The following is a 25,949-nucleotide window of genomic DNA, read 5'->3' as shown; positions in this document are numbered from 1 at the left end:
TGTTTTTGGCGAGGAAATGCCACGCCCGCCTTACAAACAAACCCCCTCGCTGGCAGCATTGAATATCCCCATAGGCAACAATATGTTATATTTATTGTCACTCTTTTTTTATATTGTGCCAGTGCCATACAATGAATAAAAAAATTACATACAGATCTCAAAAGTACAAAGGATAAGCAATACAAAAATAACGGAAAATAATGGAGAGACTGACTCAGTCCTGAGACAGGATTTGGTATGAAAAGCCGGCGGTCGGGATCCCGGCGTTCAAAATCCCGAAGCCGGAATCCCGAACGCCGAAATCCCGAACAAGGGGGGATGTGGATCGCGCTCCCTTGCGGGCTCGCTGCACTCGCTACGCTTGGCACGCTAAATTTATTCTCCCTCCGCGGACACCCACGGGGGGAGAAAGTGTCGGGATTTCGGCGTTCGGGATTCCGGCGTTGGGATTTTGAACGCCGGGATCCCGACCGCCGGGATTTAAACTGCATCCCCTGAGACACTAGCCATGAGTTTTATAATGTTATTGAGTTACTCATACTGTAATAATAATAATAATAATAATAATAACAACGACACATATTGGGGAAAACAACTTGTATATTAACTGCCAATGTAGTTATATACATTTTAAAGTTAATTACTTAATTCCCGTTAACTTGAACTTATTGCTGATGATGCGCTACATACATACAGTATGAGAGCAGTGCGGTCCTCCGAGCAGTGGGTGTCAGCAGAAAGTCTAAGGAGAGGAATTTCTTCAGTTATGGCTGAAGTGACACCTCAGACTTTCGCAGGCTGTGGCTGAGCCCGGGGCCGGGACGCCACGTCTATTATACATAATAGAAAGTGATGTAGGCTTGTTTTTTTATGTTCCGTGTCGGTGGCATAGGGAGCATTGTAGCGATGAGTCAGTCCTGTATATTTAGTACTGGATGTGCCCATAGTAAAGATGGCTACCTCAGATTCGCATGACAAGTATCGCTGCAGGGGGAGGAGTGGATTCTGGAAGTGGTGGCATTGCCGGTTCTTCTTCTCTTTTCAAGGCTGTCAGCTTGTCATCAGGATGGGATCCCAACAAGATGTGCTTACAGATACAACCAAGCTGGCTTCCTATACGATGATCCTGCAGGTACAGTCTGCTCCACGTACAGTAATGCAGTGTTGTGTGACTCTGTATTGGGAGGGCTGAGCTCACATGTAATCAGCAGGTAACACTGAGTTCCCTTAGCCTGCATGTAAGTGCTAGTTTATATAGAACGTCCAGATGTAGTAATGTCCTGTTAACATTTAACTGTTACTTTTAATATACTGCTTGGTATATCATGTTTTTTTTTTTTTTAACTCAATAGATTTTTATTGAAACATTTTCAGGTTATACAGAATCATAAGAACCAACATGGGGCGTGGGGGGGAGGGGGTAACAGAAATAAAGTGCAAAGGGGAGGGGGGGGGGGTATATATCATGTTTTTATATCAGTATTGGAATCAAATTGTGGGGACTATGTAAAAACCGGACCGGACTAGACTCCGGACCGCCGGACAGGACATCAAAATCTGCAGTCCGGAGCTTATAGGGTCCGGTCCGGGGGGTGTCCTGTTCGGGGGGGTGTCTTGTGGGGGTGTCCCTGTGATAGCTATCATCAGGGACATGGGGAAGAGGAGATTACAGCCTCCCCCTTTGGTCAGGACCGTCCGGTTTTTGCTACATGCCCGGACCATACAGGGAGACTTTATTCTACCCCTCCTCCTCTACCTGGTGACAGGTGTCACAGGCAGAACCCCCAGACAGGACACCCCCCGGACCGGACGCTACAAGCTCCAAAATGCAGAGTTTGATGTCTGGTCCAGCGGTCCGGGGGTTTTGTCCTGGTCCGGTTTTTACCCATACCCCAAATTGTGTGTCACTGTCTAGGCACCTGGGGGTACTGTGAGACACTGGCAGGGGTGCCTTGGGTTGGTGGTCCATGACCACAAAAAATTATTTATGGTCAAAGTCCTAAGAAAAAACTGTTTTAGTGGCTGCAAATTATAAAACGTGGACAATTAAAACCACAACTATGTACACCACCACCACATACAGTAACTTCCCTTAATTGTGACATGTAAATACAATTTATTTAACAAAAAAAAAATGGATCAACAAGAATCATGTTTTCTTGCAAAACTGCTGTTAATTTAAGGTGTGATTACACACTGTGCAATATATCATTAATGGCATAGACAATATCTATATCGTAAGTGATATCGTGTGCATATTGTCCAGCATGTATGTTGAATAGCAGTCATTACCCCCCCCCCCCCCCGATTAATCAGTACATGCAGCTTAATCGGACAATATCGTCAGCGACTTCATTTATAGCTGGGGGGGGGAGGGGGCGGATTGGACCTCACCTAAGATATCGGTCATAGTGTATGCACTATATTGCTAAGTGTGTACCCAGCTTTATTCCTTCATATTGTGCTTCAAAATAAAATACTATGAGGGAAATGTGTGGTGTGGATCGTTTTATCGACATGGGTTTTTTTCACTGTTTTTTATCCGAATGTCGACACAGTCGACATGGACACAGTTGGAAGTCAACCGCAGCTCGCGATGCTTCGGGCACGGTGCCTCGCTGCGCTCGGGTATATTTTATTTTTTTCAGATAATTATTACATAGCATAAAATATAGTTGGAGTCTGATTGGATGGTCTCTCATCACATGGAGACAGGTGCAGACCTGGCTTTATGATGTCCTTATTCAGTATACAGTGTGTTCTTGATTTTACAGGTTTTCTTCAGAATCCTCACTTTTGCCTTAAATGCCTTCACACTGCGCTATGTCTCCAAGGAAATAATTGGCATCGTAAATGTTCGGTAAGTTTATACCTTTAGTAAAAGCTTCATTTAACACTTCTATCAAAATAGAGGTTGAGGATCCTATATCCAAAATGCTCGGGACCAGAAGAATTTTGGATAACTGATTATTCCATGTTTTGGAATATTTTTATATTTGAATGAGGTATATTGCATTTATGTTGTGTATACACATATTTAGTGCCAGTTACATGTTATTTCCCCAGTAGTGCTGTTACAGATGTACCCAGTAGGTTTTTAGCAAAAAAAAAAAAAAAAAGTGTGTATACTTTTGTACGTTTTATAATTCAAGGATCTTGGTTACATATATTTGCAAATACACAGGAAACCCCCAAGCCAATCATCAAGGCCTCTCAGTATTGGGAGGTCCGTATGCTATATCCATTCATGGTGCGGCACCCCACAAATCAGCATAAGCTGATTTTTTTCAAACGAGCTTGAAAAAGTGATAACATGGAGCGTGATAAACAACCAGCCAATCAGCTCCTACCTGTTATTTTTTAAACCCAGCCTGCAACATTACAGTTAGTAGCTGATTGGCTGGTTGTTTATCTGACCATTAGTGTAAAAAAGCCGGAGCTATGTACAGAAAGTGATACAAAAGTGATGAATGAAATTAAAATATTAAAGGAATTGTGTTAGCGAATTTATGCGTAAGAGATAATTGTTATTAGAATGTAATAGCGCACCACCTCAGAGCCATCCAGCCACACCAAACCCATCTTAACCCTAATATGTGGCTCTAACTAAACATACTTTAACTGAAAGCTGCCTTCCCAGAGCAACCCCACAATGCTCCATGTGGCATGTAGGGCTAGCATCTCCTCCCAATGCTAGCTTCCTTCTGCCTCTAACAGACATATACAGTACTGGCAGATGCTCAATTAGATAAATCACAAAAGTGCTTGCAAGTGTGAGGTAATCTAAGTAAAGTAAAGCACACTTGGTTTCCACCAGCACATTGTGTGATATCAGTAATACCCCTTTCACACTGGCAGAGCCGGGTCATACCCGGGAATGTGTTCCAGGATGCTTCGCGGAAATGTACCCTTTCACACTGCACTCAGACCTGGGATCAACCCGGGACAGCCCCATTCACACTGATCCCGGGAAATCCCTGCAAATACATATGCATGTCATTAGAAATGGACTCCACGGCTCTGAAAGATGACATCAGCATTTTTGAGCCCAAGAAAGCTTCATCAGCAGCTTTTTTAAAGTCCTGTGTACCTAATACCGGGTACGGGACCATTCACACTGACCGCATCCCCGGTCGATTCCGTAATCTACCCAGGTCAGAGACCCGTTCACACTGAGCTAAATCCCGGGTTGATGCGCGTTCATGTGCAAAAAACCCAGGATAGTTTTGCAAGTGTGAAAGGGGTATAACCAGATTTAAATCGACATGATAATCTAATTCAAAGATTTTGGTTACATGTATTTCCATATATTCCGTATATATATTCACGTGATGAACAATCCACAGCGACCACACTATAGATTTTCTTCACTGTTATTTAGCAGGATTTATAGACTTTGTCACAATAGGGGAATGGCTTACACACAGTGCAGCTACAGCGCCAGCCGGCCCTGATTGATTAAAAAACTATACAGGCCCAGGGGGTAGCTGGCTCTCCCCAGCACTGCTGACCAAATACAGAGCGGCAGCGCAATGCAGGTGTTGCTCCCAAATGGTGCACCCACAGTGCTAAATGTGCAGTGGGCAAGGCCCCATTGGCACACTGATAGTTACTGTCCTGTCAGTTCAGGCTACAACATGTCTGCCTCTAATTTCTGCACATAATGAAAATGATAAATATTGTAGAATGTTCTAAATCCTGCTTGAGTGTTAAGCTATGTATTACTGACCATCTTATGTGCTTCTTTTGCAGGCTGACCCTCTTTTACACCACTATAGTGTTCCTTGCCCGGGAAGCCTTTAGGAGAGCTTGTCTGAGCCACTCGGCACAGCAGAGGTGGAGGCACACCATACATCTCACCTGGTTGGCGTGAGTATTTCACACAGTATAAGTCTGCAGTGTCCTCCTGTTCCGCAGTTACTAAAGCTGGCCACTCACACTCTTCATTTGGTTGCTGGAGAGGGGAGAATGTGCAGAGAGTTACTTACCTGAGCACAGAAGACATGCGGGGACACCTATTAAAGCCTAAATATTGCAAAGGTCTGGAATTTTGGCTGCGATTGCCTGTATTTTTAAAGAGGCAACCATCTACATGGCAGAACCAGGTTGGTTTTTCCTTGTAAACGATTGCCAATTTTAAAAATATGGGGACCGATTCAGACCTGCACGCTGGCTGCAAGTGTTCGGAGCCCAGCGAACAGATTAATGCTGCACCACCAAGCTCCTCCACCCCAGTGCACGGCTGCGAATGCGTTTGCAGCCGTGCACACAGGGGGGGAAATCATTGAATAATTTCCCCCCTGATTGCAGGCTGTTAGAAGGAGGAGGCCGCTGCTGGGCTGGACAACGTGTGCATTGTCTGGGGCACTCCCAGAAACTCACCTATGTTCCGCCCCCAAATGCCCAGCGCCTGTCAATCACCTGGCGTATGGCAAGCAAAGGCTAGCTTTTGCATGGTTCATATACAAGGGGATCCCACGCATGTGCACTGGGGATCAGTTGCACATGCAGTATTTCGATTATTGGATAAGCTTCGAATTTGCAGCTATCCGAGTGAGTCTGTATCGGGCCCCTCGTACATTTCCCTGCTCATCCTGTCATTAAGGGCCTTATTCTAGTTCACTCTTTCTGACAAAATCCTTCTTAGATGGACAAAACCATGTGCACTGCAGGTGGGGTAGATGTTACTTGTGCAGAGAGAATTAGATTTGGGTGGGGTTTTTCTTCAAAGTGAGATCTATATTGCAGTGTAAAAATAAAGCAGTATTTACCCTGCACAGAAACAAAATAACTCACCCAAATCTAATTTTCTCTGCACATTTTACATCTGCCCCCCTGCAGTGCACATGGTTTTGTCCATCTAAGAAGGATTTTGTCAGAAAGAGTGAACTAGAATAAGGCCCTAAGTGCTGTGCAGAGAGCCTGGTACTACACAAAACATTGCAGGAGACAAACAGTACAGACCTTATATTAGCCTCAAGAAGCAGCTTTTGACTGAAAGAAAATTGAAACTAAACTTAATTTTGTTCCAATATAAGGTGAAATTACCAGTAACTGGAGAGCTCATAATATACTGTATTTGAAACTTTAAATACACTGATTAACATATATTTAATTATTGTTTCTGTGTACTGCTAAACTTCATTGCTGTGTCCATCATCAGTGTCCATTGTGTCCATTGTGACCATACGTGGTCATACTGTAGAAGACCAGCCTATTTCTGGCTTCACGTAATGTGTTTCAGCATGAACAATGGTGGTTATCTTTACCAACATGATGAATTACACTGACAGGTCACCTGCACTATAGCAGCTTCTGAGCCAGTGGCGTAGCTAGAAATTTTTCTCCCCCCTGCCCAAAAAAATTCCGGCGCCCCCCTACCCCCCCAGAAGAGGAGATGCGATGGACTACGGGTGCCATAGTTACATATGCACGGGGCGGGGACCCGCTCATTTAATATGCACTGCACTTGGTCCCCGCTCATTAGATATGTACAGGGCGGGACCAGCTCAGGGCTCACTGCTGCCTGGGTCACCTGTCAGTTCAGCCAGCGGCACCCACCACAGACCCTGCTGGCGCTTCTCCCCCAAGCCACCGCAGGGTCTGCCACATATGTAGCTACGCCACTGTCCTGAGCGTAGCCTAATGTAGGGTACACACCAGAACGACCGTGATCGTACCATGATCGAGAAACTATTTCCTTGAAATCATACGATGGTCGTACAATGGATTAAAGTGCAGGATCTGCACACGATCAGTACCCAACCCAATGAAGACGACAAATCTTTAGTGCAGCAGGTAAAATCTCCAATCCAACAAACGACCGGTGGCCACATCGGATCGGAATCGTACAGAAAACAGGTACAATTCTGTCGAAATAGGGGGAATTGAGCCCAAATACATTCTGTGTGTACCCAGCCTTACACTGTAGTAGTGTGCTGTCCATTGCATTGTCTGACTACGCAACTTTTCTCAAAGTACAAAAATCTAGTGTCTTCTGTACTATATGGGGGGGATCTTAGAATGCACACCCTATATACATGAGGTGCTATCATGCTGGGACTTGTAGTTCTGCAAAGAGAAACACATGGTACAGATGCACACTCCATATTATTAATAATACGTAGTGTGTTTTTCTTCTGTACTATAGCCTGACATTGTGTTGTGTAATGTTTGTAGGGTGCCATTAGGAATCTGCTGGTCGTTAGTCTTAGGGTGGATATGGCTGAGAATACTGGAGGTCCCAGACCCAGACAGGATTCCACACTATGGCACAGCAGTTGTGGCGTTTGGAATTTCTGCAGTGATTGAGCTCCTAGCGGAACCGTTCTGGGTGCTTGCACAGGCTCATCTCTTTGTCAGGCTGAAGGTATGTATGTGATATAACACACTGTTTCATTGGATGTACAAAGTTTTATCTGTCCACGAGTTCTGTTGCTCAGACTCGCCCATCATTGATGATCTTCCACTGGATCAGCGCAGGCTGATTATGGACTCAACTGTGTTTGTCACCTCTGGGCTAACTGCAGACCAGAGCAGTTCATTATTCTTGGCCAGTAGGCATGCGCATACCACTTTATGCTGTACTGTTCCTACATTGTTTCAGTTCTTCACTTTAATCAGAAACAGTGTCTTACACTTTTTCCTCCTTTGGCAACTTTCCTCCTTTGGCAACTTACTGAGATGACCTGGCTCTACTTAAGTATAGTTTGAGCTCTGGAAATTTACTTGGACAACAAGACTTTCACATACAGTATATTATTATATTTTCCTGCCTTGCTAAAAAAGAAAAGAGGACTTTTGGTAACTTGGGGCAGATTTATTAAACTCGGTGAAGTGATAAAGTTTCTGGTTCTTATCACCGGACAATCAGCTCCTAACTGTGAAGTTACGGGCTTGGTTTGAAAAATGACAGGTAGGAGCTGATTGGCAGGTGATTAAAAAAAAAGACACTTGATCACTTCACCGAGCTTATTAAATCTCCCCCTTACTGCTGAATTATTTTTGCTGAAGCAAGTTGGGGTTTAATTCGGACCTGACTGCTGGGCTGCTGCATTTTTGGCCCCAGGAATCGGGTATACACCCCCCCTGCCAGAGTGTAATCCCACCCCTGTGAATGGCATCACAGCCCTGCAAAGAAATGCATATGCATTAACTTTATTGATTTATGTACCCCCCTTGTGTGCAGCCACAGACTTACAGAGCCGGAGTAAGCCTCCCTTCAAACGCTTAGCTCCCGTCTACGTTTTTCCCGAGCACTCCCAGGAAACATCTGGGTCCCCGTCTCCAATCGCCGGCTGCCTGTGAATGACCCCACGAATGGTCAGCGTTAAAAAGCTGGTGCTGGCTTTGCTTGCAGGGAGTACTGGCTCTTGCGCACTAGGATCCGTGCACATGTGCACTGCTTCAATAATCGCTCTGGCTGCAAATTCGCAGCTCAGCAATGAGATCTAATTCGGGCCCTCAGTCCTGCAAGGTTTGGTTCTGTCCGCCATTTCCCAACTATTTGTTTTGTTCTAACCATTTCACTGGGTCACTGCTACTCCTTACGGGACTTATGCAGTTACAGGGGGGAGGTGCTTAGAGTTTAGTTTAAAAGTACCAACTCTTCCAGCCAACCTGCAACCCCATAGTCCAGTGTACACCTGCCTGCTTCAGATGAAATGATTCAATGATAAAGTGTCCAAAAAGCCTCTTATTCAGTTAAAATCCAGTAATATTGCACATTGCATATGCCCAGCCCCTGATGATGACACCAATTAAAGTAATCCGTTAGTTATAATATTCTTTAGAGTGTATCAAGCCGATGAATAGATAGATAGATTGTATTAAAAAAAAAATATATAGACAATATTTGCGCATAATAATAATAAAAAAACCTATCACAAAACTGTCCACTATGGGGATAGATTAATACATGTAGGTAATAAAGACACATTGAATGCCTAAAATATGTGCTGCCTTTGAGTGTATCTTTATTTCATATATAGGGCCAGATGCACTAAGCTTCAAAAGTGATAAAAGAGAGAGTGATAAACAACCAACCAATCAGCTCCTACCTGCCATGTCACAGACTGTGTTTGAAAAATGTCAGGCAGGAGCTGATTGGTTGGTCGTCTATCGCTTTCTATTTTATCACTTTTAAAGCTTAGTGCATCTGGCCCATAATCTTTCTAATGTTGTGGCTTGTAGGTGATTGCTGAGAGTCTTGCAATAATTCTGCGTTGCTCCATCACCGTTATTCTGGTTCTTCTTCATCCTCATTGGGGCCTCCTCATCTTCTCACTGGCTCAGGTAAGACATGTGTAATATGTGTAAGCAGCAAGACCCTGAGCTTTACTCGATCCGGTCTATGTGACCTTACAAAGGGCATTGTGACCGGGTCACCTCCCTATAAAAGGCATGTATGCTTGCATTTATTCTTGCTAGCGGAAGCGAGGATAGAGCAACAACTGCTGGTCCATCCCATGACGTTTGCCTCCAATGCTCTGCAATTTTCTGCTCAAAATGTGTTACATATATTGGGCCTGATTCAGACCTATTCGCTAAACTGCTTATATGTGCAGCCTAGCGGTCAGGTAGACGTCACCCCACCGAACGCCACTGTTCACTAAGGAAAAACAGCCGGGACTAACTTTTGCAGCACCTAATATCTGCCGAATAGGAGGCGAGCGCTGACAACAGGCTTCCGCCCCAAGTAGGCATAGACACGCCAGCATTCACAGGTATCCGCCCAGCATTTTCATTGGTGCACCCATAAAACGCTCCGTCCCCTGCCCGCCCCCAGTGAGCGAATGCCCCAGCAAGTGTGAAACTCACCGAAGGCGGTTGCTCCAGGGATTTGCACATGCGCATATTCGCGCTTGCACAAACCCCGAGTATAGAGACTTGAGCGTTCACATCTGAATTGGCCCCATATTGTTTGTTAATTATGAAGTTATTGATATAGCCGGTTATGCAACGCTTTACAGAGAATAGTCAGTCACTCACATCAGTCCCAGTGGACTATACAGCTAGATTTCTAGGATGCACATACACACTGGTGTTCATTTATGACCAAAGCCAATACATTTACCAGTATGTTCTTTTTATATTGTGAAAAAAACAATAAAACAATATATCTTCAAGGCAAAATATATCTGAATCATTAGAAACTGAGACAAATGAGAAGTATTTGGTTCATAATAATCTGCTCCTTATGTGCTACCAATCTGCACATCATGGAAATGAGTTACAGTAGATATGAGGACTATGTTCCCCTACATACAGTAGGTGCACCACACACATCTATGGAGCAGTACCATGAGCAGGGCTCCACGTGGAGTCTAATAACAACAGTAACACATTTCATGGCCTGAAGGCATTTTTACAAAGCTTTAAAGCTGTTTCCAGCACTTTATTGGTTTTGCAGTATTGAGTTTTTCTCAATACTGTAAAAGTGCATGTTACCTACATAGGAGTTCTTCCAAGGTCAGCTGCACTGACATCTGAAACCAATGACAAGCTTATGTAATGTACGTAAAGACCAAGAGCTTGTCTTCTTGTATTTCTGCCTTCTGTCGGACTGTCTTTGCTACTGACTATACACTTAATGGGATACAGTCATTAGGTCGGCCCAAGAAAGGTTGACAGGCAGGTCGACAGTGTCCTTAGGTCGACCGGCGGAATGTTGACAATGCACAAGGTCGACATAGTTTTTTTTCATTGTTTTACCGCTTTGGTACAGGCGGTATTTCATGCCCTACCATCCGCTAGCGCATGGAAGGAGAATAAAATAGTGTGCCCGAAGCATTATGAGTGATACAACGGGCTGCCATACACTTAGACAGTGTCCAGAACTAGACGTCTAGAACTAGATGCCTATAAAAAAAAAATGTGTCGACCTTCTGCATTGTAGACCTTCCGCCAGTCGACCTAAGGATCGTGTCAACCTTCAGTCCCTGTCGACCTTTTGCCTGTCCACCTTTCTTGGGTCGACCTAACCATCCTTACCCCTTTTAACCTAGTCTGCATAGAGATCACTGAACTACTGTAGAAACACAACAGTGTTACAGAGTTCCCTCTCACAAGGTTATTTGATGCTTTTATTGCTCATTGTGATTATCTCGCTGCATGCTATTGGCATTATTTCCTGGACAATCAGGAAAACTAGACCAGTGCTTCCAAAACGCTGTCCTTAGTGACCCCCGCCAGTGCATGTTTTCCAGGTCACCAGGCAGATGCACAGGTATGCGGCTTCCTCACTGACACATTTTAAATGAGCCACAGGTGGAGCTAATTATTTTGCTTGTAAATTTGTGAGATCTGAAAAACATGCACTGCTGGGGTCCTTTAGGACCGGGGATGGAACCACTGACATTGACCATGGCTTTGATCTATACTTTCCGCGCTCATTGTGGGCGATTCTACATCCACTCCCCGGTAGACTACGTCCCAGTTGAATTAGGGAAATCTGGAATCTTGACGGGTATGACTATTGCAGGTCTGTATCTCCTACTGTTTAAAATAATTAATGGGTAGAAGAACTTGACAATTCAAGGATTTCTGTCACCTAGAAATGAATTTCTGCATGTCATATAAATCCTGTGTTTTTTTTTATATTCATTTTAATATATAACAAAAATGCGGAGTGCATTATTCCATACAGTAGACAAGTTTATGCATCCAGGTGATGTCCATTGTACATTCCATTATACGGAATGCTTCTAATGAGTCATGTGACTCAAGTGATATTAACTTACTTCTCTCCCAATACAAGGATACAGGTAATAGGAATTTTTATACACCTGTATAATGTTATTTTACACAGATACCCTGCTAAATATTAAAATGCAGGAACAAAGAACAATACTGATGCACACTCTAGGTGCTAAGAACCCTGATAGTAAAAATAATTTTGATAACTCTTACAATTAACATGGAGTATAATTGAAGTTCTTAGCACACATTTGCGCAAATATGTGGGCCCATCCACCGCGTCCAGGTGAACTTCATTAGATGGGTCCCTAACATTTCTAATACTAACACATTATATTAATTTATCTAGGTCTTACCTTCAAATAGAGCCCATATTAACATGCAGTCAGCAATGTAGGAACCTGTGCTAATTAAAACACCTGAGGGTAGATGGGAGGGGTGCCAGTGCCAGAATGAAGGAGCCTTACCTTCAGTGTACAATATATACACAAATATTTGGGAAAGAGGGGGGGACTGGACTGCACACCATATTTTTAAACATAATGTAAAATTAAAATGCATAAAGTAGTTGTTGTTGTTGTTGTTGTTGTTGTTGTTGTTGTTGTTATTATTATTATTTTTTTAATGTTGCACCTGCCTTACCTCAAACTGGCTTTGTATACCGCAGATCCTGTACACCAGCCTGCTCACCCTGTGCTACATACTGTACTTTACAATGTTCCTGGGCTCTGAGGAAGCAAAGAAGAAATCTTTCCCTCTCCGCAGCATGATGGAATTTTTACCCCGATACTCGGCATCTCAGGTACCCAATCCAAAGACTGGAAGCTGCTTTAATCCATTACAGTATAATTGCTTGGCTGGCGTTAGTTTAATTTTGTTACTAATTTAGGGCTTGTTTCCGAGTCATGCTAGCTGAATGCAATTCTGATGTTCATGTGGTTGTGCATGTGTCTGAGTCGCACTACGTATGCATCTAGTTTATCACAGTAAGACAGTGCGGTGGTGGCTGTGTCCAGAGGCTTCTGGATCTGCTGTCCAATCACCTGTCATTGAAGCACTTCTAGAGGTGCCACATTTACATTTATTTTATTGGGCTTTTTTAGCCCATGACTTAGCCCCGCCCCCCGGCACTGCATCCCCTTAAACATTTGTTTGGGATGCACACTTATCGGTGCCTCCCAATTGTTTTAAATTGTACAAAATGCTAAAATAATATAAAGAAAATACTTCTGACACAGAATATGTGTCATAGGTATATTCTTTGTATCATTTAAAACCAAAATGACAGGCACTGCCTCACCTGACTGCACATCTCTGCAGTCAGACATCTAAAAACGTGGGTGCAGGAAGTGGTGATTTTAGTTGCTGTACCTGGTAAGCTACAGGGGGGTGCATAGGCAGATGCAGACGTGTCACTGACAGCAGCTTCAGTCAAAGACTCAGTTGTTTGCACAAGATTCCATGTTCAGACAGAGAAACTGCACTTCCCATTGAGTTGTCCAAGTTTAATTGTGCATCAAAAGATACGCCAAGCCGACTTTTTGCATACATACAGTGGGGGTCTCAGTTTTGCCACATCTCCATGTGATCCAGGCCCCTAATTGTTATTTTCAAATGGAGAACCAGAAATTATTAGGCTGTTTGTGTAGCTTTTCTAAACCTTTAATGGATTTTTATTATTGCGTATTCCATAAATCCTGAGGCCTGGTTGTAGTGCGTTACATAAGAATAGATTCCTTTCAAGATTGAGGGACAGATGTATCAAGTTTCAAAAGTCATAAAGTGAAGAGTGATAAACAGCCAGCCAATTGGCTCCTAACTGCCATGCTACAGTCTGGGTTTGAAAAATGACAGATAAGAGCTGATTGGCTGTTTTTTTTATCACACTTTATTTATTTATTTATTAACAGTTTCTTATATAGCACAGTCTTCCATTTGATTTGCTCGCTGTCTATTCAACAGGACTTCCTGGATTGGAAACAGGCCTGGTTAGCATGGAGCTTCTTCAAGCAGTCATTTCTGAAGCAGATCCTTACAGAAGGTGAATGTATAGCTTATAAAAGGTTCCCATCATTCCTTGTTAGTTTTGCTGGTACTTATATGGTAGTTGGGCGCCCACTCGCTACGCTCGCCACACTTCGGGCTCGGTGGCTCGCTGCCCTTGCCACACTATATAAAATCAACTCCACGCCGACATGGATAGTGGGGGTATGAGCGTACTAACTATAGTGGGCGCCCAACTAACATATAAGTACCGTTTTGCTATTAGGGAATGCTAAAACTATGGCAAGGCATGCTGGGTTGTGTAGTTTCAAAACAGCTGGAGGGCCACAGTTTGGACATGCCTGGTCTAGAAGGTGCTAAATAAATAAACTCCCATCTTAGTAAATTTACCCCTAAATGTGATCGTGACTCGCAAATTTCAGAAAAATACATGTGTGTGTTTTAACAGATGCATATGCCGCATAGAGCTGCTATAAGCAAGTCCGATGTATCTCAGTAGCTCCTCACCATTGGCTGGATGGTTAGGTCTAAATTGTAGTGGGCTAAAGGACCTCCTGACGTTACAGGGGAGGAGAGGGGGTGGAGAGTGGAGGAGCAAGGTCGGAAGAAGGGTCCCAAACGGACCCTCACGGGCTCGCTTCACTCGCCACGCTTCGGGCACGGTTACTAATGGCAACCAGTGGTGGCGTGGATAGTGAAGGAGCAAGCCCCCCCGGCCTTGCTCCTCCCCTGGGCGTGGAAGGTCCTTAAACCCACTACAGTTTAGCATCTACCTTGGCTGGATGGGCTTTACTGGGTGTAACTGGTGATGTATTGAGCATGAAAAGTGATTACTAGTAATAATAGCTGGGGCAGTGCCATGGATTAGATGCTTGGACTGAGAATGCATGTGATAGGCATCTGGAAGTGTAGCTCTATTATGTGTGTCCAGTCTGTGACAGGCATCCCAGGAAAAGGGGCACGTGGCTTCAGCATTGTGTAATCGCCAAGTATCCCAAGTAACCTGAGGGTCACTGTGATGATCCAATCCTGCATCCTCAGGTGCAACATCGGATCACAGAAACCAGATGGAGCTGTTACTTTACATCATCTGCAACATATCCCCGCACAGCTGCTGTGTACAAATATGCAGCGGCTGTGTGCTGAATTAGGCCCAACGTTTCATGTTTTATACAGGGTGTCTGTGGTGCCGGCATGTAGGAATAGTGGAGTAATAGCTAATTCTAATGGAATATGTCTGTGTCTGTCACACAGGTGAACGCTATGTGATGACCTTCCTACATGTACTGACATTTGAGGATCAGGGTAAGTGTGACACCAGCACCATGGACATGGACTGTTCATTGCATTGATTCCATAGATTAAAACACAACAAGAAACCCCAGTGATTGGGATGAGATAGTGGTGGATAATGTTTAGGTATTTTGATAACCTTTTACATTGGAAACGTCTTGGATGCTGACCTCACACCTCTCTCACTCTGCTGCTGCTCCACAGGAGTGTATGATATTATAAATAACCTGGGCTCCCTGGTAGCACGCTTCATCTTCCTGCCCATAGAAGAGAGTTTCTATGTGTACTTCTCCAAGGTCCTGGAGAGAGGGAAAAATGTCGGGAGTCAAAGAAAGGTATGTGCCAGTGCACACAAATCATCTATCTCTGCAGTCATTTTAGTTAAAGGTCGGTAATGTTTTGCACTACACCAACAACAAGGATCTGTTGTCAATGAAAAAAGTCAGATTGTGCACTAGCTCAGTGGTTCCCCAACTGTGCGCCTAGGCTCCCTGGGGTGTCTCGTGACACTTGCAGGGGTGCCTCGGGTTGGTCGTCCAGGACCAATTCAAATTATTTATGATCAATTATTTGTGGACAAAACCAGTGCTGGTGGCTGCCAATCATAAAATGTGTACAATCAGAACCAAATCCTGCCCTTTACCACATAACTGACCCTAAGAAACACACATAAACACAATCTACTTCATTTTATATATTTTTTGAGGCCTAGGGGTGCCGTGGAAATATTCTGATACTCTAGGGTGCCGTGATTCGAAAAAGATTTGGAACCCCTGTACTAGCTATATAGCTTGTGGACCGAAGATGTGATTCTGTAATGGGATGCGGTCAATTTCCCGGCGGTCGGAATCCCGGCAGTCAAAATCCCGATGCCGGAATCCCAACCACCGAAATCCCGAAACTTTCTCCCTCTGTGGGTGTCCACGACACCCATAGAGGGAGAATAAATTAGCGTAGCGAGGCACCGGGCCCGCTGCGTGGCGAGTGCAGCAAGCCCGTAAGGGGGGGGGGCGATCCACCTCCCCCTTGCCGGGATTCCAACTGCCGGGATTCCGACCGCCGGGATTCCATACTGAATCCCCTGTAATTGGGATTTCAGTGAATATATACTTGCATATCTTCAATTACTATAGTAGCAATGTTAGTAAGTGGCTGAAGATGAGACGGACTTGTCTAACTGGAAGATTATTCTTAATATCACTTTTTGTGTTTCATAAAGGAGGAGATCTCTGCTGCTTCCGAGGTCCTGCAGTCACTGCTGAAGCTGGTGTCGCTGATCGGTCTAATTATCATTACGTTTGGTTATGCCTATTCACAGCTGGCATTGGATATCTATGGCGGGTCTATGCTGAGTGGAGGCTCTGGTAAGCAGGAGCGGGGTGGAAGCTAAAAGATGGGTGTTAAAGCCCATACACACTGGGCGATATTTAGATGAAAGTAGTTAAGTTTTGCTGTTTGAGCTGCTTTCAGCTTAGAAGCCGCTCCGGTGTGTACAGCCGGGTGAGGAGCAGCTCCTGCATCATCACCGGCCACCTCCCCTCATCTGCTGGTATAACCAGCAGATGAGCGATGGGGTGAATGGCTTTCCATAGGTTCCTGCTATGGAAAGTCCTCCACCCCCGGGATAATCGCTGGCTATGATCAATCAAAGATTGGGGTAAATGTAATAGGGTGCAAGCAGCCAAAATTATACAATTTTGAAAGAGGTATAGAAAAAATTCAGGGAAAGGTGGGGGGTACATCCAGATTAAAGGGAAATTTATTTAAAGTGCCAATCGTTTACATTTGATTTCATTTATTTTGAATTCTGTTTAAAAATATGGCCCTTCTTGGATGAACTCGCACATCTCCATCTTATCGCACCATATTATATTTACTTTTTTATCTACCTATATCACCATTTCTTTCTGCTATTTCCAATCTGGCTCCCACCAGTATCCTTAGTAAATTATTTGTTTCACCTTTGCTCTAGGGATTTTGGGGATGTAAGGGGTTTATGGGGGCAGATATTATAACACTAGTTTTCTAGTGCATGGTAAGCTCCTCAACTAGACATGACACATATAGGGCCTTATTCTGGTTTACATGCTCCGCCGCACGTTTGCACGGGGGGGAGCGATGTTTTCCTTATGCGCATGCGTTTTAGAAAAGGGACTACTGTGCTACTGGCCACAGATTGTTAGTTTGTGGTCCCTGGTGAACGAAATCTCTTTGAGATGTTGTTTAGATAAATATCAGATAGGGCCTGATTCAGAGGTGGCCGCAGTATCTATGTATGTGCAGGTGGTTGATGGGTTTTGTACTGCGTATTTGTCTCTATGATTCCCACAAAGGACACAGAGAGAGGTTGGATGCAGAGAAGTGGAACTTCAATGGGCATTTCTGAATGGTAACAGGGAGATGACTATTTAGAAGAGGACGTGTCACAAACTTTTTTCGCTATTGCCGTGATTTCAACTGCCATGTTCAGATGGAGATTGTGAGCAGCCATAGGGCCTCTGTAGCACCCGATGGTGTGCCGGATGTGTGATTGTCGGTGCCAGTGCTGGGACTTTTTACACAAAGTGGTATATTAGTGAAGTATCCAGTTGACCTCTCTGTACCAGTTCCATCCATTGCGGCATTAGCATAAATTTGCATTTGCACTGTGTGAAAAGACACCATCTGATTCCGGCCCTCTGTTACTAGTTTAGGTTGTTATTCATTTATTTGCCATCTTGCTTTACCAGCTGACTGTATTATCTTCCAGGTCCTGTTCTCCTGCGCTGCTACTGCCTTTATGTTCTTCTGCTCGCCATCAATGGAGTCACAGAATGTTTCACCTTTGCTGCAATGAGTAAGGAGGAAGTAGACAGGTGGGTGCATTCAGGATTCTGTTTATGGTTCAGCTGAATTCAAGGGCTATGTTCTTCTCTGAGCCTACTCCTTCCAGACACCACAGTGACACTCACCCAAAGTCTCAGAATATATCATTGTGTGCTTCTCTCTCCCCTCTCCTTAATCGCTTAGTTAAGCAATTAATTAAGCAATGATTAAAAATATATAGGGATTGGTTTCATGGGGAAAGGGCGTGGCAACAAAATAATACCAGGAGGTATGTGGATGCATCAACTGTGAATTAATGTTGTATTAAACAGATGAGGAGAGGGCTAAATCAGCCATTGAATAAACATCAGGTTTATGTAATAAATCAATGTTTAACTGTTCAGCCAATCATAACAAGTGTCTTATTTAATTAATTAATAGTACTGCATTGTTAATAAGTGCATTTCTGCTTTGGACAGGACTAATAAAGCCAGATTCTGTAGAACAAACATATCTTTTGCAACAGTTATCTGTGTATCATTTCTCATCCTGAGGCTCAGGATGAGAAATGATGCATAGATAACTGTCGCTAAAGATATTTTTGGACCTGAGCAGATATTAAAAGTTGACAAGCGGCAGCCTGACAGGACTCACCGGGCGGTCCCGCTCCCGCCAGCCTACTCAGCTTTTTGGAAAAGCTGCCTCCTCGCACTGTGACGGATGCGCTGTGTGATGGCGCACGGTGGAGAGAGAGGGAGGGGGAGGTTGGTGCCGGCGCCCGGCGGGTGTGCGTGACTCCATTAGTACACATAAGAGTGCGCGCTGTGCTGGGCGTGCACTGCGGGGCGGTAGTGTGCTTACTATAGCGGCGGGTATTATGAGATTGAGCAGCAGCAATACGGCGGGCCAGCGGGACTCGGGTGGCCCGTGGGTGCTCATGAATTTTTGTGGTTGCTCAAGCCCACAGAATCGGCGCCTATGTGCATTACTCTTCTTAGTAGACCTTTTAGAGACTGCTAAAGGGGTGTACACACGGTGCGATTCCTTTTCTATTCAATCGGGATCTAATTGCACGGTGCAGTGTACACATTCAATTGAAACTATGTAGTACAGATCTCTACTATATAGTTTTGCATGCACTGTCTATTTTTCTGTTTGATTTCCAATGCGTCTGATTTTCATTTGATTTTGCTTATACTGTGTAAGCAAAATCAAATAGATGACATCTAACCGTGTTTACACCCTATTACATTTAGAACCAATTTTTTTTTTATGATTATTACAATTGCAGAGGGTTAATTAGCCATTGTAAAAGACTTTGGTCTGCGTCAGGCAATATCAGACAGAGTAGATCTGGCAAAGTCTGCTATTACATTTACCCTGTGTATCAAATATCACTGCAGAAGTAAAGCTGGGCACACACTATACAATTATCTGATCTATTTGGAATGAAAACCTGGTAATGGATCGACCATTCGCATCAGAACACTTGAAAATGGGCAAATAAATAACAGGAATTGTCCATTTTCCTTACCAGATTTTGATTCCAACCAGACAGATTTGGCAGATATTTGTATAGTGTGTGTACCCAGCTTAAAGGTCCATACACGCTGGGCAATTATGCCCAGCGTGTATGGACAGCGATGACCACTGTCATCGCGGGGGGAAAGCCGCTCAATGCATACACACTGAGCCGCTTGCCCCCAGCCTGGCACTGTCAGTGGGGGGCAGAAGGCTTTGCATAGCACAAAGCCGCTCATCTGTTGGTAATACCAGCAGATGAGCAGCTTTCCCGGTGATGATGCGGGAGCGTGCAGCAGCGCTGGGGCATACACACTGGGCGGCTTTGATCTGAAAGCCGCTCAAACTTGGTGTTTTGAGCGGCTTTAAACTCAAAATCACCCAGTGTTTATGAGCCTTAAGGAATAAAATACTTTGGGAAGTCACAATTTTTCCCAATTAAAGTTCTGGAAAAGGGTAGTATGCATTGTACCGACAGCAAAGCACTGACCAAAAACAACCAGAATCATCTTAAAACCTAGAGTAGTATACAATTCTAGTAGAGAAACCTGTTTACAGAAAATTAAATTATGTGTTAAAACAAATTAACTTAAGTGCAACTGAACAGCTCACGGTGTATGCCCCTTGAACAGATCGGCTATCGCCTAGGCCAGTGGTTCCCAAACTGTGTGCCGTGGCACCCTGGGGTGCCTCAGGACACCTGCAGGGGTGCCCTGGATTGGTGCTGCAGGACCAATTTTAAATTATTCATGGTCAATTTAAATAGGCAAAACCACTGTTTGTGTCTTCCAATGCTAAAATATGTGAATAATCCAAAGCAAATCTAGTCTAGCACCACATATCTCACCATAAGGATGACATATAAAGACAATATACTTCAATTACTTACATTTTTATGAATTCCTCCATCAGAAACTTTTGGCATAGGGGTGCCCTGAAAAAATACTGATACTCTAGGGTGCCGTGAGTCAAAAAAGTTTGGGAACCACTGGCCTAGGCTATAAAAGTCATCAGAGATCTTGATTTGTACTGGGAATTTTACAGTAGATTGTGTCCAAGAGCCCTTGGGAACACAGGCGGGCTGATGCATGCTCGCGGGGGGCTGATGACATCACATGACGTCAGCCCTTGCCCCCTCTTCGGCAGACTCCGGTGGAAATAAGTCAGTTTAGACCAACTATTATTACCGAAGGGGAGAGGAATCTTTCAAATTTCAAATGATTTCTCTCCAATTTGGCTGCATGTGAGGGAATGTTTTCACGTACACATCCCCTGGTAGCGAGGGGATTGGGGGGGTGGGCATCCTGCTGGGCGGCGTTTATGGGCTCTCTAGGCAGCAAACGGCCGCTGCTTAGCAAACTAACCTGAATTAGGCCTAGACTCTTAGCACTGTGTAAGCAAACTCCTTCATACTGATATTAGTGAACTGGGTGCAGTTAGCACTTTTTTCTTTAGAGCAAGGTGTGATGAAAGACCATGCCTACTTCATAATACACCACAATCCAAGTGAAATAGTTGTGCTTTTATGTTATCTCATACACAACCCTAATGTACTCCTATTGTTGGTCTCTGCCTCTGTATCTTACTCTCCATTACCCCTTTACCAGGTTTAACTACGTCATGTTGGGTCTCTCGCTGAGTTTTCTCTGCCTCTCCTACTACATGACTCTTTGGCTGGGCAGTATTGGATTCATCCTGGCAAATTGCTTTAATATGGGCATGCGGATTACTCACAGTATCCTCTACATTAGGAGATATTACAAGGAGAGCCCCTACCGCCCTCTCTCCGGACTCGTCCCATCCCCAGCAGTTCTCTGTGTTCTGGCTGTCAGTGTTGTGGTGACTGGATACTCAGAGGTAACAAACTTTATCTTATATTTTTAGAGTTCTTGATCTAACGTTTTTGTGATTTTTTTTTTTTTTAATTGATAAAAACTTGTGTTGGCATAGTAACTGTCACTTGGCTTACATCTAAATAATATTGGGTACTCTTTACCTAGAACGGCGCCCGTCGCGGGCATCGCGGGTACATTTATGCCTGCCCGCGACGCGACCGACGCGATGCCCGCGATTTTCCCATTGAAAACCATGTTAAACCTGAAAAATCGCGTCGGTCGCGTCGCGGCCGGCCATAAATGTACCCGCGATGCCCGCGACGCGATGCTCCCGATTTCCCATAGGAAGCAATGTTAAAAGCCGCGATGGACCCGATTTTAGTGTTAAATGCCTCAATCCACCCGATTTGGCCATAGAAATCAATGTTAAATGGGCCACAGAGCCCATTAACCCTTAAATGTCCCCCAAATTTTTTTACGCCACCCCACGATCCACGCCAACCCGAAGCGTGGCGAGCGCAGCGAGCCCGCGAGGGGCGGCGGTACGCGTCCTCCGACCTTTTCATGCCCTACTATCCACGTCGGCGTGGAGTTGAGAATAGAATAGTGTGGCGAGCGCAGCGAGCCACCGAGCCCGAAGCGTGGCGAGCGCAGCGAGCCCCGCGAGGGGACGCGGATACCTTCACAGGTAAACGCGTCCCCTCGCGGGCTTCACAGGTGTCCGTGGCCACGCGGACACCTGTGAAGCCCGCGAGGGGACGCGTATAACTGTGAAGGTATCCGCGTCCCCTCGCGGGGCTCGCTGCGCTCGCCACGCTTCGGGCTCGGTGGCTCGCTGCGCTCGCCACACTATTCTATTCTCAACTCCACGCCGACGTGGATAGTAGGGCATGAAAAGGTCGGAGGACGCGTACCGCCGCCCCTCGCGGGCTCGCTGCGCTCGCCACGCTTCGGGTTGGCGTGGATCGTGGGGTGGCGTACAAAAATTGGGGGGACATTTAAGGGTTAATTGGGGCTATTTGGGCTCTGTAGCCCATTTAACATTGATTCCTATGGGAAAATCGCGGGCATTGAGGCATTTAACAGTCAAATCGCGGTCAATCAGCCTTTTTAACATTGTTCCCTATGGGAAAATCGCGGTCATCGCGGGTACCCGATTTTGATGTACCCGCGATTTACCCGCGATTTACCCGCGATGCCCGCGATTACCGCGATTTTACCCGCGATGCCCGCGATTTCAATCGTGGGCGCCGTTCTAGGTAAAGAGTACCTAATATTGTTACATGTAATCAAAATGGATATGAAAGGTAACTTGATTCATTTAGTTTTGTCAGCATGTCAACTATAAAATTGATAATAAATAAAACGTGAGATGGAAGGAATAAAAGATGAGGGATTTAAACTTCATATTTTGTTTATTTTCCATACACTGCTGTTCCGTTATGAGTGCCTCAGCAGCATTGTGCGCTGGGATGCAAGCTGGCTGGGTTTGCATTTATTAGTTAAAGAACAGTAACGGGTAACTTGATAAAATTTGCAGGCCCCATTGAGCAGCCATCTAAGTACCATAAGAGCATCTTATTACTCAATCCGGGATTCTGCCACTCAGCCCAACAGAAACTCTACAGCCAGAATTCACTGTTCTGGCTGTTGAGCGTCGGAAAGTGGGCTTGTTGGCAAAAACGGCCATAGATTGTCAAAAAACAGCTGTGAAGTCTACAATCCACGGCCGTTTCCGACAAAACAAATCTGATTTAAAGCCCAATCTGTTTTGTCAGAATCTGCCTTCAATGCTGTCAGAAAGGGCAGCATTGAATAAGTGGCCCATTGCTACCTAGTACAGCAATGACATCTTGGGTAGGGGTAGAGGAGGAGGGGGGCCCAAATTATATTTTTGCACCTGGGCCTAGCACTCACAAGTTCCACTACTGCTCCATACAGATGTATTCTCCTACACCCAGCCTCAATAAGTCATCCAGTGCAAGACACATTCGGGGACATTTACTAAGATGGGAGTTCTATTTCACATGGGATTTTGGTATCGGCAACCAATCAGATACTATCTAGTATCTTCCAGTAGGTGCTACATAAATATGAAGTAAGCAATGAAAAAAAAAAGTAAAACCAGGCCTGAAATAGCCCTCTCCTGAAAAAGTCACCCTGTTCCTCAGAGCCCCAAAGAAATCACTGGTCTCTGAGGACAGGAAGGGGTATTAGGGTGGTGGAGCTATGGGCTGCACTATCCCAAAGAAGATTCATCTCCTTGGTGCCCAGTCCTCCGGCCCCTGAATACCCACAATCCCAGCATCCATCTTGGCCTACAAAACAAAGGATTTTACAGGTAGGAACCAAAAATCTCCTTATTCTGATTGGCTGCCCATAGCAAATCCCCCCCCCCCCCCCCCTGCCCCTTGATTGAGTAAGCAGTGCAGATCATGGTAGCCTCTTTTCCCTTTGAATGTGCATCTTAATCACAATGCGATGCAACAGAACTGCTTCCTGAGCGATATGCAACACTTGTATATCTGTGTGCGACTGAGTCTAAATCTGTTTATGAAGCACAATGGAACTCAAGAGTTGAAAAAAGCTGTAATGGCTGCATCTTCTACAGATTCAGACTCCATTTCACACACACCCACAAGTGTCTTATATGCAACTAATCCGTGCAGTGGGATTGTCTCACCGCATTGTGATTAATATTCACATTCCAGAAAAATTATATTCTCAGCAATCCGAGTAGCACAGGGACCTGGTGCACTGAGAAGGGCAAAATGTACATTAAGAGCAGAGAGAACGCCATGAAATGTACAGTATAGGAAAACACTCCATGTGAAACAGTAGGTTCTTTTAGTTGACTGTGCAGATAAACAATTTATTTGCAATACAATGCTATGAGCCCATCTGTGTCTGTAATAGTATAGTCAACTTGTTTCAATCTCTAAGAACACAAGGGTGGCAGTACCCGGATGACTGCTCACCTGAATAAGTGGCTTATTTAAATATTGTGGGAAGCCACAGGCTGCATTGGAAGTATGGCATTGTTCCCCTTGTTATGTGACACATGAGATGTTTCAGAATTCCTAGATGTATCCTGAGGCTGGATTAACAATGTCACCATTCTGCTTACAGATGCAGCTGTGCTGTGACATGGGCTGGCCGTTCCGGCTCGCTCACATCTTGGTCGGAGCCTTCTGTCTCTTCCTCTCTTTAGCCGCTCTTGTCTTGTCAGAAAGAAAACTTACAAATTTCATACATAGTCAGTTCCTGACCAAACAACCAAAGAAGAAGGTGTAGCAGAACAGAACTACAGGCCTGCCTTGGGATGTGGGTGGTACCAGCTATTACAGACTCCCTACTAAGGTGGAGATGGCTGAATGTACAGACTGGCAAACATGCCAAATGCGAGATGACAAAAGGGAGAGTATATAGAAATGGGTACATGTAAAGATGAGGAGTATGCTGGACAGTATTCCAGGACCAATGTAAAAAACAATAAGGACTTGAGCTGGGTACACACATTTCCAATCCTCGGCTGATCCGGTAAGATGCTCCTGATCATCCGAGCGCTGTACCCAGCATGCCGAGGGACAGCAACAGAGCCGGAAGTGAAGGTGAGGTGGCTCCTCTACGGGGATTGTGAGGTCAGCTGTGCAGCACATAAAATGTGACCACACAATCCCAGAGTGTTATAAAGTGCTTATCGGCAAACAATCTCTACACGTCTCTACAAAGCATTCACACCTATACCATCACCTGATATCAGGGTAATGGGCCAATGACTATATAGGTATGTACCCAGCATAAGGCGCAGATTGTGATGGTAATAAGGTCCGCTCACTGCCTACACATAGTGGAAGGCAGCTAATTTGGGCGACACAAATAATCATGAGAACACTGCTCTTTGGGTCCTAGTGATGTCACTAGTTCTTATTAAATTCCCTGGTGCCTTCTGAATACTGTTTCAATGCAAAAGAAGCTTAAGAAACAAGTCTACAAATGTTTCTCTAAATCAAAGAGCTTTTTCTTGCAATCTAGAACATGGAAGGACGGAGTCGGAGTGGCTGATTAAAGTGCTGTAGATTCAGCACCTAAGCAATATTTATGTATGTGGGAGTTATTCATTTTTTTTCTTTTGAAGGTTTCTGTATATAACGCTGATTTTTATGTTGGTAAATGGTTCTAAATGCATTGTTTTATTAGAAAAAAGTGATATAAAATATGAAAGATGTTTTATCTAGTGGAAAAGATTCTACATGTGCAGTATCAATAAGAGCGTTATGCCATTATTTGTATTTCAAATGTTAATATGATTTTAAAGAACAAAAAGCGTGCATACGTTACATGAAACATTATTGTAAGTATGAGTGGTGATAGCAGAATAAAATGATAGTATATTTCTTTATTAACAGTTTCTTATATAGCGCACACATATTCCGCAGCGCTTTGCATAGAATATATGAACATTCACATCAGTCTCTGCCCCAGTAGAGTTTACAATCAATGGGGCAGATGTATGAACAGTCGGTATGGGGGAGAAGGGGTATTAGCGCACGTTATGTGCGCTGATACCGCTTCTCCCCCATGTATGAAGCAGCCAGCGTGCGGTAATGGACAGGGGCGCTATGCGCCCCTGTCCAAATCGGCGCTGCTATCAAAATGATAGCAGGCCGAATGTATGAACGGTCAGCATCGCTGACCGTTCCGCACGAAGCCTGCTTTGGCTTCACCAGCATCAGGCTGGCGAAGCCCTATCTAAACAGCAGGGACAGCGCTGTCCCTGCTGTCAGCTGTGGG

At 44.6% G+C, this 25,949-nt stretch overlaps 1 protein-coding gene across 1 annotated transcript; it reads left to right on the top strand.

The window, feature by feature from the left end:
• Nucleotides 1-785: 785 nt before the first annotated feature.
• Nucleotides 786-25,557, top strand: RFT1 (RFT1 glycolipid translocator homolog). The gene is made up of 13 exons (XM_083156326.1): nt 786-1,132; nt 2,775-2,860; nt 4,753-4,869; nt 7,180-7,369; nt 9,193-9,294; nt 12,365-12,499; nt 13,660-13,738; nt 14,956-15,006; nt 15,199-15,329; nt 16,214-16,358; nt 17,744-17,849; nt 20,928-21,177; nt 24,285-25,557. Exons 1-13 carry the CDS (start codon nt 953-955, stop codon nt 24,447-24,449), a joined length of 1,737 nt encoding a protein of 578 aa, XP_083012452.1. The 5' UTR covers nt 786-952; the 3' UTR covers nt 24,450-25,557.
• Nucleotides 25,558-25,949: the final 392 nt, after the last annotated feature.

This window comes from Crinia signifera, chromosome 8 (assembly GCF_055691185.1).
Source record: "Crinia signifera chromosome 8, ASM5569118v1, whole genome shotgun sequence".
NCBI classification, from domain to species: domain Eukaryota; kingdom Metazoa; phylum Chordata; class Amphibia; order Anura; family Myobatrachidae; genus Crinia; species Crinia signifera.
The sequence above is the reverse complement of the archived record's forward strand: the minus strand, read 5'-3'. Positions and strand labels throughout refer to the sequence as shown.

Coding starts and splice junctions, on each gene's coding strand:
- RFT1 (XM_083156326.1), top strand. CDS start 953: ATGGCTACCTCAGATTCGCATGACAAGTATCGCTGCAGGGGGAGGAGT. Junction 4,870..7,179: donor ATACATCTCACCTGGTTGGC/GTGAGTATTTCA, acceptor TAATGTTTGTAG/GGTGCCATTAGGAATCTGCT. Junction 12,500..13,659: donor CCCGATACTCGGCATCTCAG/GTACCCAATCCA, acceptor TCTATTCAACAG/GACTTCCTGGATTGGAAACA.